Source organism: Paroedura picta, chromosome 11, assembly GCF_049243985.1.
Source record: "Paroedura picta isolate Pp20150507F chromosome 11, Ppicta_v3.0, whole genome shotgun sequence".
In the NCBI taxonomy this organism is placed as follows: domain Eukaryota; kingdom Metazoa; phylum Chordata; class Lepidosauria; order Squamata; family Gekkonidae; genus Paroedura; species Paroedura picta.
The window spans coordinates 36,365,685-36,381,704 of record NC_135379.1 but is presented as its reverse complement, the minus strand read 5'-3'; the positions used below and the strand labels follow the sequence as shown (position 1 = coordinate 36,381,704).

At 38.2% G+C, this 16,020-nt stretch overlaps 1 protein-coding gene across 5 annotated transcripts in view; it reads right to left on the bottom strand.

Moving 5' to 3' along the window:
* Window positions 1–597: 597 nt before the first annotated feature.
* Window positions 598–16,020, bottom strand: part of ZCWPW2 (zinc finger CW-type and PWWP domain containing 2) — a 38,416-nt gene continuing 22,993 nt past the window's right edge. For 3 of the 5 annotated variants that reach the window (XM_077303463.1, XM_077303462.1, XM_077303464.1), the window contains exons 6-10: window positions 15,153–15,205; window positions 12,804–12,865; window positions 12,042–12,106; window positions 3,206–3,327; window positions 598–1,449 (exon numbers count right to left, since the gene is read on the bottom strand). In XM_077303463.1, the coding sequence (XP_077159578.1) occupies window positions 1,276–1,449; window positions 3,206–3,327; window positions 12,042–12,106; window positions 12,804–12,865; window positions 15,153–15,205 (476 nt within the window). In that variant the 3' untranslated portion in view covers window positions 598–1,275. The remainder of the gene's footprint in view (window positions 1,450–3,205; window positions 3,328–12,041; window positions 12,107–12,803; window positions 12,866–15,152; window positions 15,206–16,020) is intronic. The other 2 variants (XM_077303461.1, XM_077303465.1) reach the window with 2 other exon arrangements.

The following is a 16,020-nucleotide window of genomic DNA, read 5'->3' as shown; positions in this document are numbered from 1 at the left end:
AAACTTATGTGTATGTTTATTCAGAAATGCCCTCTGTGTTCAATGGGACATACTCCCCAGCAACCGTCATAGGACTGTAAGCACTATTCACTCAGCTCTACCTTGAGAAACAGCTTTTACTCCTCCTTCTTATTGCTTGTTTTAAAATCCTTAGCAGGACTTCATCCACAATTACCCATGATTACTTATTTCCTGTATTAGTTGCATTAGAATGTTTTATCGAAAGCTCTTGGAAAGCCAAGCAAATTATATACAGTGGATTTAAAAATGCATCAACTTACGAAGATATCGGATACTGCTTATGTCCATTTCCCCCCCATGTCCTTTCCTGACGATCCATTCTTCAGAATTTTGTCTTACGTTCTGAGATGATGTTCAGCCATAGTCAAATCTAACATGACATTTCCTAGTCTTTTTCTGGATGAGGAAATACATTCAGTTTTTATCACTTTCCTTTACTGGAAATGTAAGTGAAGAGTTCAGTGATGAGAGGAACTGCAGATCAACACATACAAAGGTATCCTGTGGATTTTCCCTGTGATTCCCTCTGAAAGTGCAAAAGACAGCATTAGGCATATGCTACCATTATTCTAATGAGTCTTGGTTTGCATAACAGAGAGGTGCTATGAGAGGCAGCATCTTCAGAGAAAGAATTCTGCCTGCAAATCTACACTGCTCAGGAGAAATTGCATATGTTGATCAAAAATGTGATCCATCAGTTCCATACTAGAGAAAATCATGCAGGTAAACTTATAAAAACCATGAATAAATTACAATACCTTGTAATTTTCTTTAATCACTTTGTGAAGACTTAGGAATAATATTTTAATTTTTTATTTTATATATGTACACGAAATAGCATATTACAAAGTACTAATACATACAGGAATGCTCCATCTGAAAACCAGAAATAAATAAACCACTTGGAAGGTTTCAACGCTTCTTAAAATCTTGACACCTACATTTGATTGCTCTGTTTGTAATCTGATTTTTAGAAATTGAGCCATTTGCTTTAAGTCATGAAAAAAACTTCACTCACTCAAGGAAAAATAATATCCAGATGTATATGACTTTACTATTAAATTCCACTGACAAAGAATGTAGAGTTGATACTTGAGTTATCAACATATTTGACCGTACAAAACAAAACTGTTAAAAAGAGTCTAACTTTGAACCAACAGCATTGTCACACCACTGTTAAAGATCTCTTGCTATATGTGAAAAAGGATGTACTCTAAAGCTGTAAATAGTATAATAAGTTCTTTCTTATCAGTGCTACAAGCTATCTTGGAATTCAGCCATTAAAGAATCTATTTCCTTAAACCTGTCTGTTATGCTCTCAATGCACTCTCCAGCCTTGAAAGCTTTCCCATCAATTATAATACAGTCCTCTTGGGTATTGATTTCCATTGGCCCTTTTGCAGTAAACGCCATACAGCAGTTAGATACCTGGAGAAAAGAAATATTCATATTATGGCTATATTAAAATACAAATTTAACCCCATCTAACAAGGGAAATCTGTATGCTGAAGCAGGATTACATCTGCATGGCCAATGAGAACACATATGTGCATCTCGACATGTATCTGGATATACATCAAATCTTAATTTGTGCCCCAGTCAATATACTTCTATATGTAGACTAATTACTTCTTGCACAACAGTTGATGCATACAGCTAGTGCTGGATAAGGGTGATTGGTTTTTTTAATTTTAATATTATCATTATAGTTAGCTTTAGGGTCAATCAACTTCAAATGGACATATATGTAAAATACATGGGAAGATAACTGAACGTTATCTTTTAGAATAGTTGACTAATAAAATGTGTGCAGTCTTATTTACAACCCAGATTAGTGTCACAAGGCTACTACTACGGGAATAGGTTTCGGTGAAAGTCTTAAAAATGTGCAAGTCATCTGACAAATAGATTGTAATACATTCAGACCATTAGACATTATGTAGGTTACTGAAGGTCAATTAAAATGTATGATTATCTTCCTTGACCCAGGTGAATGGCAAGAGAAATAGAATCAGGAGACTTGCTGGGAAGTGGCATGAAAATGTAATAAGTGATAAAATACACTCGCAGACCTACTAAAAGGTTGCCATGTTTCCCATTCATATTCACAATACATCTCATATTTTCAATATATTTCTGTAAACAGCCTCAGTGCATTGCATGAAGAAACTGGGAATGTATGAACTGGTCCGAAATTGATCAAATGCTATACAAATAAGGTCTACTTTTATTAAACTTTCTTAGGAGCTAACTATGCATTACACGGAAAAACTCATATAATGGAGTGAAAGTGAGTATGGAAGGCAAGAGGAAGAGTTGGTTCTTATATGGCGCTTTTCTCTACCTGAAGGAGGCTCAAAGTGGCTTCCCTTTCCTCTCCCCACAACAGACACCCTGTGAGGTGGGTGAGGCTGAGAGAGCCCTGATATCACTGCCCAGTTAGAACAGCTTTATCAGCGCTGTGACAAGCCCAGGGTCACCCAGCTGGCTGCATGTGGGGGAGTGCAGAATCGAACCCGGCATGCCAGATTAGGAGTCCGCACTCCTAACCACTACACTAAACTTGCTACAGGTGAGGAGTAAAATGCCAATGCTGTGATCTGATGTGCTTGTCAGCCAGTGTATGGTACTGCTTATTTAATAAAAATTATATTCTGCTTCCCCCCCCTGGATAACACTCAAATTAGCTTATAACATTGTTCTCTCACCTTCAGCTTTATTCTCACAATAGCTATCATATGAGGTAGGTTAGGCAGAAAGTCTGTATCAGACCCAGTTTATAAAGAGGAACAAAGGAGTCTAATAAAACAATGAAACAGAAATCAAAGATGGAGCTCTGCTTGGCAGTGCTGTATTTAAATGGTGGCTGTTTTGCCTGTTCATATGCAGATATGTGTAAAACAAATAATAACAAGGTTATCAGTGGATGCAGTTCTCCTGGTCTGGGATTAGAATGATAAATATTAATTTCAAAAGTTCCCTCATTAGATGCATGCTTTTTAACACATTGAAGGGCAGATGCTCTGAACAATTTAATTCTAAAAAACAGTACTACGATTCAGTGTTAGATCGCCCTTTTTGTAAATGCAGTCAATATTTCAACATGTGATTCTTAGCCAAAATTACAAATTCTTTTAAAATGTCTTTCCCAATCATTAGCAGAAGAACCATGAATAATGTATACCTGTTCCTTCACATTATTATCTTCTCTAGCCACAAATGATTCAAAAGCTGGCTTGGAGGAGGCTGCAACATGCTCAAGAATTTGGTCCAAATCTTTTAGTATAATTTCTGTCTCGGAGAGAACTAATAAAACAACAGTATTAATAATTCAGCTCAAATAGGCATTGCATATTAATGCAATGCTATTTATTGCTCAATCAATTGCCTGGGCCACAGGCATAGAGGGGAAGGGGCAGTTGTTAAAGATTCTGAAAAACAAAAAGAAGTGTTTCCTATGACATGAAGCCTATACAGTAGAATACAAGAAGGATTGTTCTCACTGGGTAAGTATAGAAAAAGCAACACCACTCGTACCTACCCCTCAAACATTTGAGAAACATGCAATGCAATCCTTGGCTTCTCAAGTCTCAATCAATGGGCCATGTAATTCCGGCATAGGATTGCGTTGCTAACGTATCTCAGGCACGGTCCTGCTGGGACCCAATAGTTTCCCTGATGTCCACGGTAAATTGATAATAATCTTAAATTAAACTTTTAATTAAAACAAATGCAAGATTGGGATACAAACGTGTTAATTTTAAAAAGCTTTTAAAGTAAAAATAAACCAGAGCTAATGAAACACCATTGAAACCTTATGGTTCCTTAGATACATAAGATACTATGTCAATTTAAGGCATGTTACTTTCAGTGACAAGGCGTGCATTAGATTTGGTTCTTCTATGCCCCTTTACCCAAAGGAGTCTCAAAGCGGCTTATGGTGGCCTTTCCTCTCCCCACAACAGACATAAAGCCAGTCTTTATGTGTTAACCCATTCAACATCAGTCACACTAGTTAATTGATTATGTTGAGCCATGTTGAGATATTGTTTGGGATCTATTTAACTATGCATTAACAGTATGTATTCTTTTGGGTGATGATGTAATATATCTATTCTAGAGACTCTGTTAAATAAACTCTAAAGCCACACAGAACACGGAAGAAGTTCTTCACCGGTCATCTTACTACAAGTATAGTTACTCTTTGAAATCTGCTTGTCAATTACAGCCTCTAGTTTAGATGCAGAGGGAGGGGGACCATTCTGTGTTTTATATATTCTGCCCATGTTTCATTTATTTGTGCATTTGGAGAACTTGTTAGCTACCTTCTCCAAAAATGCTTGAACCAGCTTCCAAGTGGGGAGGGGAGAACAGAATGAAAAACTATTCTTACAGCCACAAAAACTGATAAAATCATAAGCAATGGTGCAGCAGCAGAAAAATAGTGGGATAAAAGCTGCTATAAAAGTGTGGTGTAATATGTCTATATGAGGGTATTAAAACTGCAACCAGCAAAATAAAAACACAATAAAATGCACAAGGCATTACAATAAAAAAAAATCAGTCAGGAATCAAAAGTTTTTCACCTGATTCTTAAAACTGAATGAACTAGGCACCAGGTGAGCTACTGCTGGAAGGGCATTCTGCCACTGAAATGTCATCATTACCAAGGCCTTGTCTCTAGTTGCTTGCCATTCACATTACTTCAAAGTAGGGCCCCTGACATTTAACTTAACTAGCAGGCAATTTCATACAGAAATTGGTGCTCCTTCAAGTGTTTCAGGATTTAAAGTTAAGCACCTGGAAAGAAACCTGTCATCCAATAATATCCTTCAAGAATGACATAAAATTATTTTACTCAACCTGTGGTCTTCCAGATGTTCATGGACTACAATCCCCATAAGCCCCTGCCAGCGTTTGCTAGCAGGGACTCATGGGAATTGTAGTCCATGAACATCTGGAGGACCACAGGCTGACTACCCCTGGACTCTATACCATTAGATGTTTCCAAATCATTTTCAAAGGCAACACCATAAACATGCCATTACAGTAATCCAAGTTAAGACATGATCAGGGCATGGAAATCATGGCCAAATCTCACTTCTCAAGTTAAATTCATAGCTAGCATGAGGAAAGACACTACATGCCACAGTGGTGAACTAGGACTTCATACATAGGTGGAGAGCTAAAATACCTCCAAGTTATGACTGTACTCCTTTAGGTTTGAGTGTAACCCTGTCCAAAATTGGCTGACTTCTTCATCACTGATGATTTGATGCACAACATTCAGGTTTATCTCGTCTGAGCTTGTTTATCATCCAGACCATTACTACTTCTACTGGTTCAAGTAATACACAAGTGATGACAAAGAAAAACAGAGCTGGGTATTGTCAGCATTCTGCTGGCACTTTCTCCAAACCTCTAGCTGACCTCTCCCTGGAGGTTCATGCAGAAATTAAACATTATGGGAGACAATGCATAAATAGGAGGAACTCCACAGCGCAAATGCCACGAAACCTAGCAACTGTTCCTCGGCACCATGCCCTGGAACTGTGCTGTCAGATACATCTAATATTAAACATCAAGGCCTCAGATATCTATCGTGATCAAAAGTATATCACAGTAAATGAGGCAGAAATATGCTCAAATTTCACCTGAGAAAATAGAACAAGCAGGGTCATACTACCATGATTTAACAGTCATTTTCCTGGCACAGATAATCTGTCACTGCAACCAAGATGTTGTGTTTGCAGATAGGCTGAGGACCAAGCTTGAGGTCTAAGTGGGCAATGTAACTGACCAATGCGCATCTCAATCCTGTCTGCCAGATCCAATCAGTTTAAATCTGAAACTGACCAATAGCATGCACTGGCGGGAAGATCTATTGTCTGCTCATATAGATAGTTGGCTTTTTTCGGGAGGGGAGTGTTTCTCTGTTCAGTTTTGCCTTTGATGCCATTATGCTGAGGTCACAATAGAGATTAATAAAATAAAAGCCAGGGCATTGGCTTCCTTTGAACAAATGGATTCAACACAAGCTATTTTCAGTTTCAAAATCAGAAGAGAAGCCAAACCAAAATGGGTCCAGATTTTCCCCAACATCCAGGGATAGCTTTCCTTTCTGCACACTGAAAGCCTTTTTTTTTTAAAAAAAATCTAATTTAAAAGCCACTTATATTTAGAGATATCCATTAAGCTTTCTCCTGTAGTATATTTTCCTGGCTTTGTATCTCAATCCAAGTCCTGCTGAAACCAGTGACAAATTTCTCACAGCTTTCTAATGAAGTTGGATTGAATCCTTTATTGCTAGATATAACACCTGAATTGACAGAACAAATAAGTTAAGACTATACACTGAACTTTAATAAATGTAGTCAGCAGGTACTTTCACCAGCTATAATGCTAACTAATGTTCCTCCTACTGTGTTTTATAAGGAAACGGGGCAGCAGGAAACATTTAATTTACAGAAGATGCTTACTGTTGTTGTGAAAATGGCTGCCAGAGTAGCAAGTAAACACTTTGTAGACTAATTTTTAAAATGCTCAACAATAAGAACTGTTAGTCTGAAGAAAAAGGGAAAATCACAGCAAGTCATGAGCAAGCTAAGAGATTGCTTTTATGGCTAACCCATTTTGATAAGAAAAAAGCATTCCTGAATATAAAAGGCCATCAAAAATTATACATGATGTAATCTTTCATGGTTATAGGATGTCAGATATATATATTATATTCATTTCATCCATTCATGCCTGAGTAATATGGAAGCAGGTTAATAGCTACAGCTTTACCCCCACTCCACACACACAGACACAGACACAGACACACACAGAATTCGTACAGTGTTCAAATAGTAATAAACTATCTGTCATTCAATCATATGAAACATTTTCAACCCATGCTGATTCTTGCAATATCACCTATTTTCAAAGTTAAAAGAAACCAGTTAAAATGGTTGTGTGAATCCCAAAAAAGGGGGGAAAGGCATGGTTCACTGTAAACATATAAATACCATCAACCTTTTAATGATTTAGAAAGTTACAAAGCATCTTAGGCCCAAGCATCACAAGACTGAAGATCCATAAATAAGATCCATAAATAAGCTTACAAATTTTTTTTAAAGTTTTCATTTTAAAAGGAAGAGTGTGGGGTCTGTCTAGATCAGGACCAAAAGGCCTGTGGTAAAGGAATGTAAGCTTTCTCTGGGACCATTCTCACAACTTGAAATGGTTCCACAGAGCAGCTGTTTGCCCTGTTGAGCCAAACATACAAGTCTTCAAAAGGAAGAGATCCTCATTAACCTGTATATTTACCACAATAAGGCAATTACGACAGGGCAATTTCAGATCAGGAGAACAATTTTACTACACTGTGGTGTTACCCCCACTTTGACCACACTCACCAGCTTTAGAGAGCTCATTCACTGAGCCTCCAGTATCACATGCGATTTGGCCATGAGAGCTGGAGGGAAACACACTCACAACTCTTTAAGGAAAAAGATCTTCCTGCCTCCCTGGGTGACTCCATTTATTTATTAGAGTTAACATGCATTAATGAGTCTTTAATCTGTAGGTGTTTTTAAAAAATATTCATGATTCCCTCTTTTAATGTATTTCCAGACTGCTAATATACCACCTGAAGTTTATTGTCCACAAGTGAACAAAGGATTTTATTGGAGTCTAATAAAAACTGGGAAGCAATATGGCCTTATTTTCTTCAGCAGCTTGATGTTGACTGTCATGCTGCTCACAATACAGCTAAATGACATTGGACTTTTGTGCCAATAACATAATATTATGGAATGATGATAGCTTGTTACCCTATCCTTCATCTCATATGTATGTACATATGTTTCAGTTTCCTGTTATTAATATCACTTGTACATTTCTTATAAAATTCATGTATCTAGGGACAACAAATATTTGGGTTTTGATACCTAGTAGGAGATGTGCAGCAGCATGTGTTTCACTGAATGAAAAATTAGCCTAACAGACATTCATTTTAGTGTGTGGCAGAACAGTCCTGCCCTGGCTTGCAGGCCCTGTTCCATGCTGCTCTCCAAGGTTTTCCCACACCTGGAGTGGCTTTTTTCTTTCTCTGTTCAACCTCCACCATCTGACTTTTGAGGGAATTGCCCACTGGGAAGGTCAGGACTTCCAGCTTCCCCGTCCACCTTCTGAGGCCTTGCTTCTGTATCTCCTGCTAATCAGTGCCTGGTTATCACAGTTACAGCTTACTGTCTTGTGTACCACTAAGGAAATAGCCAGTTGCCAACTGACTGTCCTCCCATTCCTCCTGGTGCTCCTTTTAAAATAGCATGGCCAAGATGGCAGAGGCCTATATGGCACAGAGAACCACTACCAGGATCACAAGTTCCAAAGTATTCATTTTAAAGAACACGTTCATAAGCATATTCAGAGTACCTTTATTGGCATAAAATTGCAAAGCATAAAATTAAAATTTCAAACAGTTTCAGATGTAAAATCTATCATAAAAGATTTTCATTTAAAATTGCCAGTAAAAACTTTGCTACTTTTATAATAGTTGCTGTGTCCCTCACATTTAGTATCATTTTAATCCAGTGTTTCTCATTAACACATTTAGTATCATCTTAATCCAGTGTTTCTCATTAACACAGCTGAATTTCAATTTCTTCAGATAATTAGCTAACGGGCGACGGACTACTTCAAACTTAGGACACACCAGAAATATATGGTACAACGTGTCAGGGACACTACATCCATATAAACAGTATCTCTCCTGAGGAGGGATCTTCAAAAATCTACCTCAGGTGACATTTGAGGGAAAGATGTTTAAGCGAGCTACTAGAAATGCTCTTCTTAACTGGTATGTCTCCAAAATTTGGAGATACATGGGCATGGATTTGTAAGATAAGGGAATATCCCAGAAGTGGGAAGAACATACACTGTTGTTAGAGGAGCCCAGAATCTGTGTAAGCATATTCTTAGCAAAAGGGTAAAATGCAATTCCTCTGTCTCTCCTTCTGTACATGCCCTGTACAAGGTTAAATATAATGCAGGATCCTTAAGTTAGAACATTATAGATATTTTACAGGAGTTCCAGTATTTGTTTATTCGATTTCTATACCACCACTCCCAGACCAGCCAGCTCATGGCGGTTGACAATAAAGCATAGCAATAAAAACACAAATCCCCCAAAATGGCAAGGCAATGCCATCATGCCGACAAAATGCAATACAAAACAGTAAAATAATATAGATGGCAACAATAACTATCAAGTATTATATTCTTATACTAAAATCAATTTCACAGGGATTAGAAGATCAGGATGCTCAGTTTTAAGGTTCCTCTAATAACAGCATATGTTCTCCCCGTTTCTGGTATTTTCCTTTAATATATAAAACCATGCCCTTGTATCTCCAAATTTTGGAGGCACACCCATTAAAAAGAGCATTTCTATTAGTTCGCCTAAACATCTTTCCTTCAAATTTCACCTGAGAAAGACTTTTGAAGATCCCTCCTCAGGAGAAATACTGTCTGCATGGGTGTCGTGTGCCTGACACATTATACCGCATACTCCTAAAATGTCCTACGTTTGCTCTATACCGTTGGCCCTTAGCTAATTATTTGAAGAAACTGAGATCTTTCTGTGTTAACGCGAAACACCGGATTAAAATTATACTAAGTGTGAGGGATTCAGCAATTTAAAATGAAAATCCATGATAGAATCTGTAACTGAAATTGTTTAAAATTTTAGTTTTATGCTTTGCCATTTTTATGCCAATAAAGGTAATCAATATTCAGAATTTCTCACTGTTTTTAGCTTTCCCCTTACTGTCCACTTTTTGTATATATTGGTACAGGTATGAGTTGTACCCCTACCACTGGCTGTGACCCTTGTGTGGTGTTGGTAATACTGGTAGTCAACAGGAACTGTGTGTGTGCTGCACCCTGTTTGTAGAAATAATTTACCTTTAGGTCAATGTTCCTAAATGCTTTATGGACCCACTTTTCACCAACTATAAATACATTTGTAAGGAGGAAAAAAGTACAATAGGGTTAAAAAAAAATAAGACAGCCATTTTTATTGCGGCATATGCTGTCATAGAGGAGAACCAGCTTCATCAGATGCAGCAAATGTTATCCTAAGTTGTCAGGAATCCATATCTAAGATATCTCAACTTGCTCAGGACTGAAGTGACTGGCCTGAATAACTGGGCTAAGCTGTCAATTACATAAATGCAATAAATAACATGGGTGACGCACAGACTTGAAGGAGGGGGACAGGCATAGTTCCCTTATAAGTGGAAGCATAGTAGACTGATAAAACATAGGTTAGCATCCGACTGCACATTGCTAAATGAACTCCTCTGGCCTTCTATAGATGGGAAACATGATTGAAGTCCCAGACAGTATAAGAGCAAACAAAACAGCCTATTTCTTCTTTCCTTCCCTTCAATCACATTGTCCATGACCCAACTGAAGAGGTGGTAGGCCATCAGCTAGGAAATGGATTTGAGATCACTTTATGGGCTTGTGCATTTCACACCTTTCTTCTCTAAACTTTGTAGAATGCATAGCAAATTTAATCAATTCTGCCTCTCAAAGCCTGTCAGCCAGAACCAATGTGTCTACCATTGGTTAACCATTCTGTCAAAGAACCTTTCCATCAAAGAACCGTGGACCATTTATAGTTTAATTAGCTATGTGACAGCTGCTATGATAAACTAGCATGTGATCTAAATGAACAAGGCTAACATATTCAATCTACTTAGAGAAAACAGATGAAAATATTTATTTATTTATTAGACATCCAGCCCCACTAAAGCTTCAGAGCAGCTAACAGTATACTAAGCACCCTATCATATCCTTTCTATTCTTGATCAGCCCACCAAAGCAGATTGAATAAAAAGACTTTACACCAATCTGGAACATATACAGGGATACAGGTTCAGGCTTTGGAGTATCATGATGCAAATTCAAAAGTTGAGGCCTTCTAAACGTTCATGAAGGTCGATGCCATTCTAACCACATCAACTACATGCATTCAGATCACATTGTACTCTGAATCTGCCCAGCAACTTTAGTTTTCAGAGATTGGATGAACAGGAAAGTGCTAGAAATCTATGAAAGAGGTCAAGATGGCTGAGGATCAGTCGATCAAATAGACAATGGATTTAGAAGCAAGAAACTGAGGGAACAGTAGGTGACCAAGGAGGCTGAATGCTGAAGAAAGCAAGTTGGGAAAAGAATCTTCTTCGGTGGCCTAGGAAATGTGATGCCTTTCCGTAATCAGGGACTGTTTTCCCCCACAAATTGAGAGTACTAATCAATCAGTAGCCAGGAGTCAATCAGGACCTTGCTTATGGTGTATTTTGCCTTAAATCAGTTTTCCTCCTTTAGTTATTCTCCAATACGTTTTTTGGGGTATTCACTGTCAGCAGCTGGGCTATTGCGACTATCAGCAACTTGTGCTAAGTTGTGGCCTGATATTTCCTGTTCAAAGCAGTATGTATATGCATTGCCCCTCTAGACTTGCCCTCACATCTGGACTGATCTTCCACTATATACAAATATGAAAGGCTATATGCTATTTGCAAGGAAAGGTTGATGGACAGCAAGGCCATTAAGGGTGCCCATGGACTGGGTATCTGAGTGATAAAGCCCAGAGACAGACTGTGGTTGAATTTTAGATTGTTTTGTAATAGCCAGCTATTTGATATCTAAAACACTATGATTCACATATCTGAAATGTATGTATCAGGAAGCCTGTGTTTGTTATATAAACACATACACACAAATGGCACGCCTAAATAGCCAAACACTGTAGATGTTTTGCAAACAGTTCAGGTGTTCAATTATTTTAGTCGCATGCCATATATCTACTTTATACACAGTTAACATAATTTTAGTTTTCATGAACAAGCACAATATTCCACAAGGGAAAGTACACATGGTATGTATATTATATATATATGAATTTGAGTATATTCTTGAAAATGAACTTCCTGATTAAAATATTTATACATCTTTATACAAACCTAGATCTTCTGCTGACAGAATATCTTCCGATCCTGCAGCTTCCAAAGAACATATTATTCCCCCCCTAAAAAATTGAAAAAGTTGAAGTATCTCTTTATTGGGAATAGTCAGATATTTGAAAACATTATATGATTATACATATATGATTATGCCCTCTTGTTCTCCAGGCAAGGAGAATTCTTGCATGTAGTCCTTGTATACAACAATCTTCACATGCACAGTCCCCCCCAGCTCTTTCATATAGACCCATGTCTTTGTAGAGGTTAATGGCAAGGCCCTGATATTGTACCAGTCCAGTCTCTCTTGATGTCTGGTCTGAATGGTACAATCCCTCTTCCAATAACAATCTTCTTGTGATCACATGGAGCTTCTGGTTTCCCTCCAGATCCTCCTTATGGGTGCCATGAAATTCACATAACTGTGTTCGCTTGGAAGTTGTAAAACAAAAAAAACTTTGCATCACAACTTCATGAGAAATCTCCATGAAGTAAAGAAGCCCTCCTTAAGTAGAATGTAAGATAAAGTAGAATGTAAGATATATGTAGCTTCATCATGCAAGAAAGATGAAGGAGCATGCACTAATAACTTGTCTGCAGGAAACACCTGTCAAAAACAAAGGCTGATGTCCATTTCCAGAGATGAAACACCTTTTTCCTATGATATCATGGGGCTCATATTAATGGGCTCATATTAATTGTAATGCTAGTAGATGTTTTAAAACTACCAAATACAGCTACTTAGCCCTCTAATGCTAAACTTACTTTTTCTTTCTTCCAACTCTGTAGTTACTTTTCTTATTACTAATTTTGGTCCAGGTTTTCATCTAAGAAACAAATAACAATAACAATGAACATCATTTTAAATGTCTGCAATATTACATTATTCGATATTCTGCACATTAGCATATTCATAATAAGGACTGGTGCTGATATCCTTAATTTCCCACACACATTCCAGCCATATCGTTTATTAGGATTCACTGTGTGTTGGATCATTCATGCAGTGTTTCTTTGTCCCACTCCCCAGCAGCAATCTTTGATAAAATGGGGGTTGGTGGAGAAACTCAATATGTGATGATGACTTATCTCACATCATTAATTGTATTGATAAATAAAGCTGGGGAGAGAAACTCACCAGGGGCTGTCAATCCCAGTTTACTACTGTTCAAAATAAAACCCTTTTTGTAATAATGAAGAGGGTCCCCAAGTTAGAAAATATAGTAGTTACCCTGATCTTTATCAGAGTCCCAAGATTACTGTACAACAGGAAATCATGGATCTTGGTCAAGCTATCTCTGAGAGATGTGCTAGTTAACAATTTGCATAATGTCAAGAAGTGTTACCATGGTAAAGTGATTAGTTATTCTGTTGTTTCATTCCCAAGCGGGATTCTATATTTATCTCTTTATTTAGATTCTTAACCCACCTCCCTATACTGTTCACTTAAAATTATAAGTAAGCTTGATATACCAAGCAAAAAAGAAGAGAAAAGCAAGGATGAATTCATAGGATGCAGCAGAAAAGTAAGCTACTAAAATCTCAGAAAAGTTCATATAATTGGTTCAGTAAAAATGTGACAATTGTTGCTGATAACCACACATTAGAAAAAACTGCTAAAGCTGAAGGAAGAAGGTAAAGCACAATAAAATGCTCTTGGATAATGAAAATGACCAAAACTCCTGAGTGAATGTTTATTGCATGTTTGAGAAATATCTACACCTTTCAAATGTGAAAAGTATGGCCTGGCACCCAGCTTATACTATCTGGAACAGCATGTGCTGTTAAAATTAAAAAATAAAGGATAGGTGAACAGAGAGTTGGCGAGGCCGGTCCAATCTTTGGGCCAATTGGGAAGGCCTGCACACCTCCCAATTGGCCCAATGTCACCACCATCACCAGTAGTTTGCTCCTGCCCACTGACACCGCCTCAGGTAAGTGCAGGGAGTGGGGAGTGGGAAGGCTCGGCTCCTCTCAGGGCCGGGAAGGCCCTCTGGTAAGCACGGGGGGGGGGGGGGGCAGAGAGGGGCAAGGCTCCGCTCCCTGCAGGGCCAAGACGGCCCTCCATGGCCTCATAGAGGCCACAGGAGGCATTCCCGGCTCACCAGTTGGTGCGGGGAGGGGATGGCTGCGCTCTCCCCTGGCCTGGCATTAGCTACTTTCTCTCTCTCTTTCCTCTCTCTCTCTCTTTCCTTTCTACGTCTTCCGACATCTCTCCTTTTATATCTTTCTTTCTTTATTCCTCTCTTTCACTCCCTCCCCCACCCTTTCTTTCCCTCACTCTTTTCCTTTTCCTTTCTCTATATCTCTCTCTGTACTTCTCTCCCTCTTTCTTACCCTCTCTTCTATTACTTCTGTCCCTCTCTTAATTTCTATCTCTTTCATTCCCTCTCTCTGTAATTCTCGCTCTGTCTTCTTCTTCTCTCTCTCTTTCTCTCTACATTTCTCTCTGTCCTTTCTATATGACTCTCTCTCTTACTTAGTTTCTTTCCTTCTACCTATACTCCTTGCCGACACTCTCTTTCCCCTCTCTCCTCTCCTCTCTTTCTCATTCCTTCTTCCTCTTTTTCTTTTCTCTTTCTATCTCTCTTTCTTAATCACTCTCTTCCTTTCTACCTCCCTCTTTCCTTGCTATTTCTCCCCCTCCCCTCATGATAACACCCATTGTATCAGCTACAATGGGCTTTAATAAAAATTAAGATGATTAAAAAAAAATTAAACTGAACCTTTAAAACTGTGGCTCCAATGCTAGCAGTGGTGGTTTGAAGTAATGAGCAGAAGTTAGTATTTCAGCATTTATGATAAAAGCAGATGTTTTACAAATACTGTTTGCAAAAATGTCATCTGTAGGTTCTAAAAAATTATAACTAAAATTGTGTGTGTGCGTGTATATACCCACCCCAAAGACCACTACGCTCAGCCAGTGCCAACCAGCTAGTGATCCCTGGCACCAAGGAAGCATGTTTGGCTTTGACCAGGGCCAGGTCATTCTCTGTCCTGATTCCCACCTGGTGGAAAGAGCTCCCAGAAGAGATACTGGCCCTGCCTGATATATATATACCCATTATATATATAATGCAAGTAATAGTATAAAATTGTAAGCATATATCTTACTGGTTTGCTGCACAGTAATGTACCAGTTTCACCTTCTAGCTTCTTAACTGTGCCTAGAAAGCAAGTATTATGAAACCAGTGAAAGCAATGAATGATCTCTTATTCGTAAATTAAAGCATTTAATCCTGGTATATGGGTCATTTCTCTACTATATAAAGTTGCTGTAACAATATCGAATTCAGGTATAGGTTTCTTAATTTTATAACATAATACGTTTTTGTATTGATAGGATACTTAGGATCCAATTCTTCTCTTTTCCATCTCCTTTCCTCAAGCACACACATACTACAATGAGCTTTATTTACTGTGGGGTTGTTTGCACAGTACCACAACCTTTAAGGGGGAGAAGATCCTAAATTTCAGCCTTCATGAAGCTTGGGTATCATGAATGTAGACACTGACAGGAAACATGCTCAGAATCCACTGTGGGGGCAATCTAATCAAATAGGTTCGGAGGCACATTGTGAATATGTACACAAAGTTAAAAAGTTGTGGAAACATGTGAAAGGCAGGCATTAATGGGACCTACTTGTTAAGCACTGACATGTAAGTTCCACATTTCATGAAGGATTATATTTGTGGTAAGGGGAAGATGAAGCCTGCTAAATAGCAAAATCATCTTTAGCTAATTGTGGACTAGCTATATAGATCGATCGATCATTCATTCATTCACCTATCTTTATTGGCATTCTGGAATACTACCAAATATATTCAGCAAAAATCAGGAATACCAATAAAGATGAATAAATGAATATTTGCTTCATTCCTACTCCTCTTTTATCCCCAGTGTGGGCCCAATATGTCCCACAACCTTTTCTTTTTCTACATTTTACCCTCATAAGTACCCTATGAGGTAGTTTATGCTGGG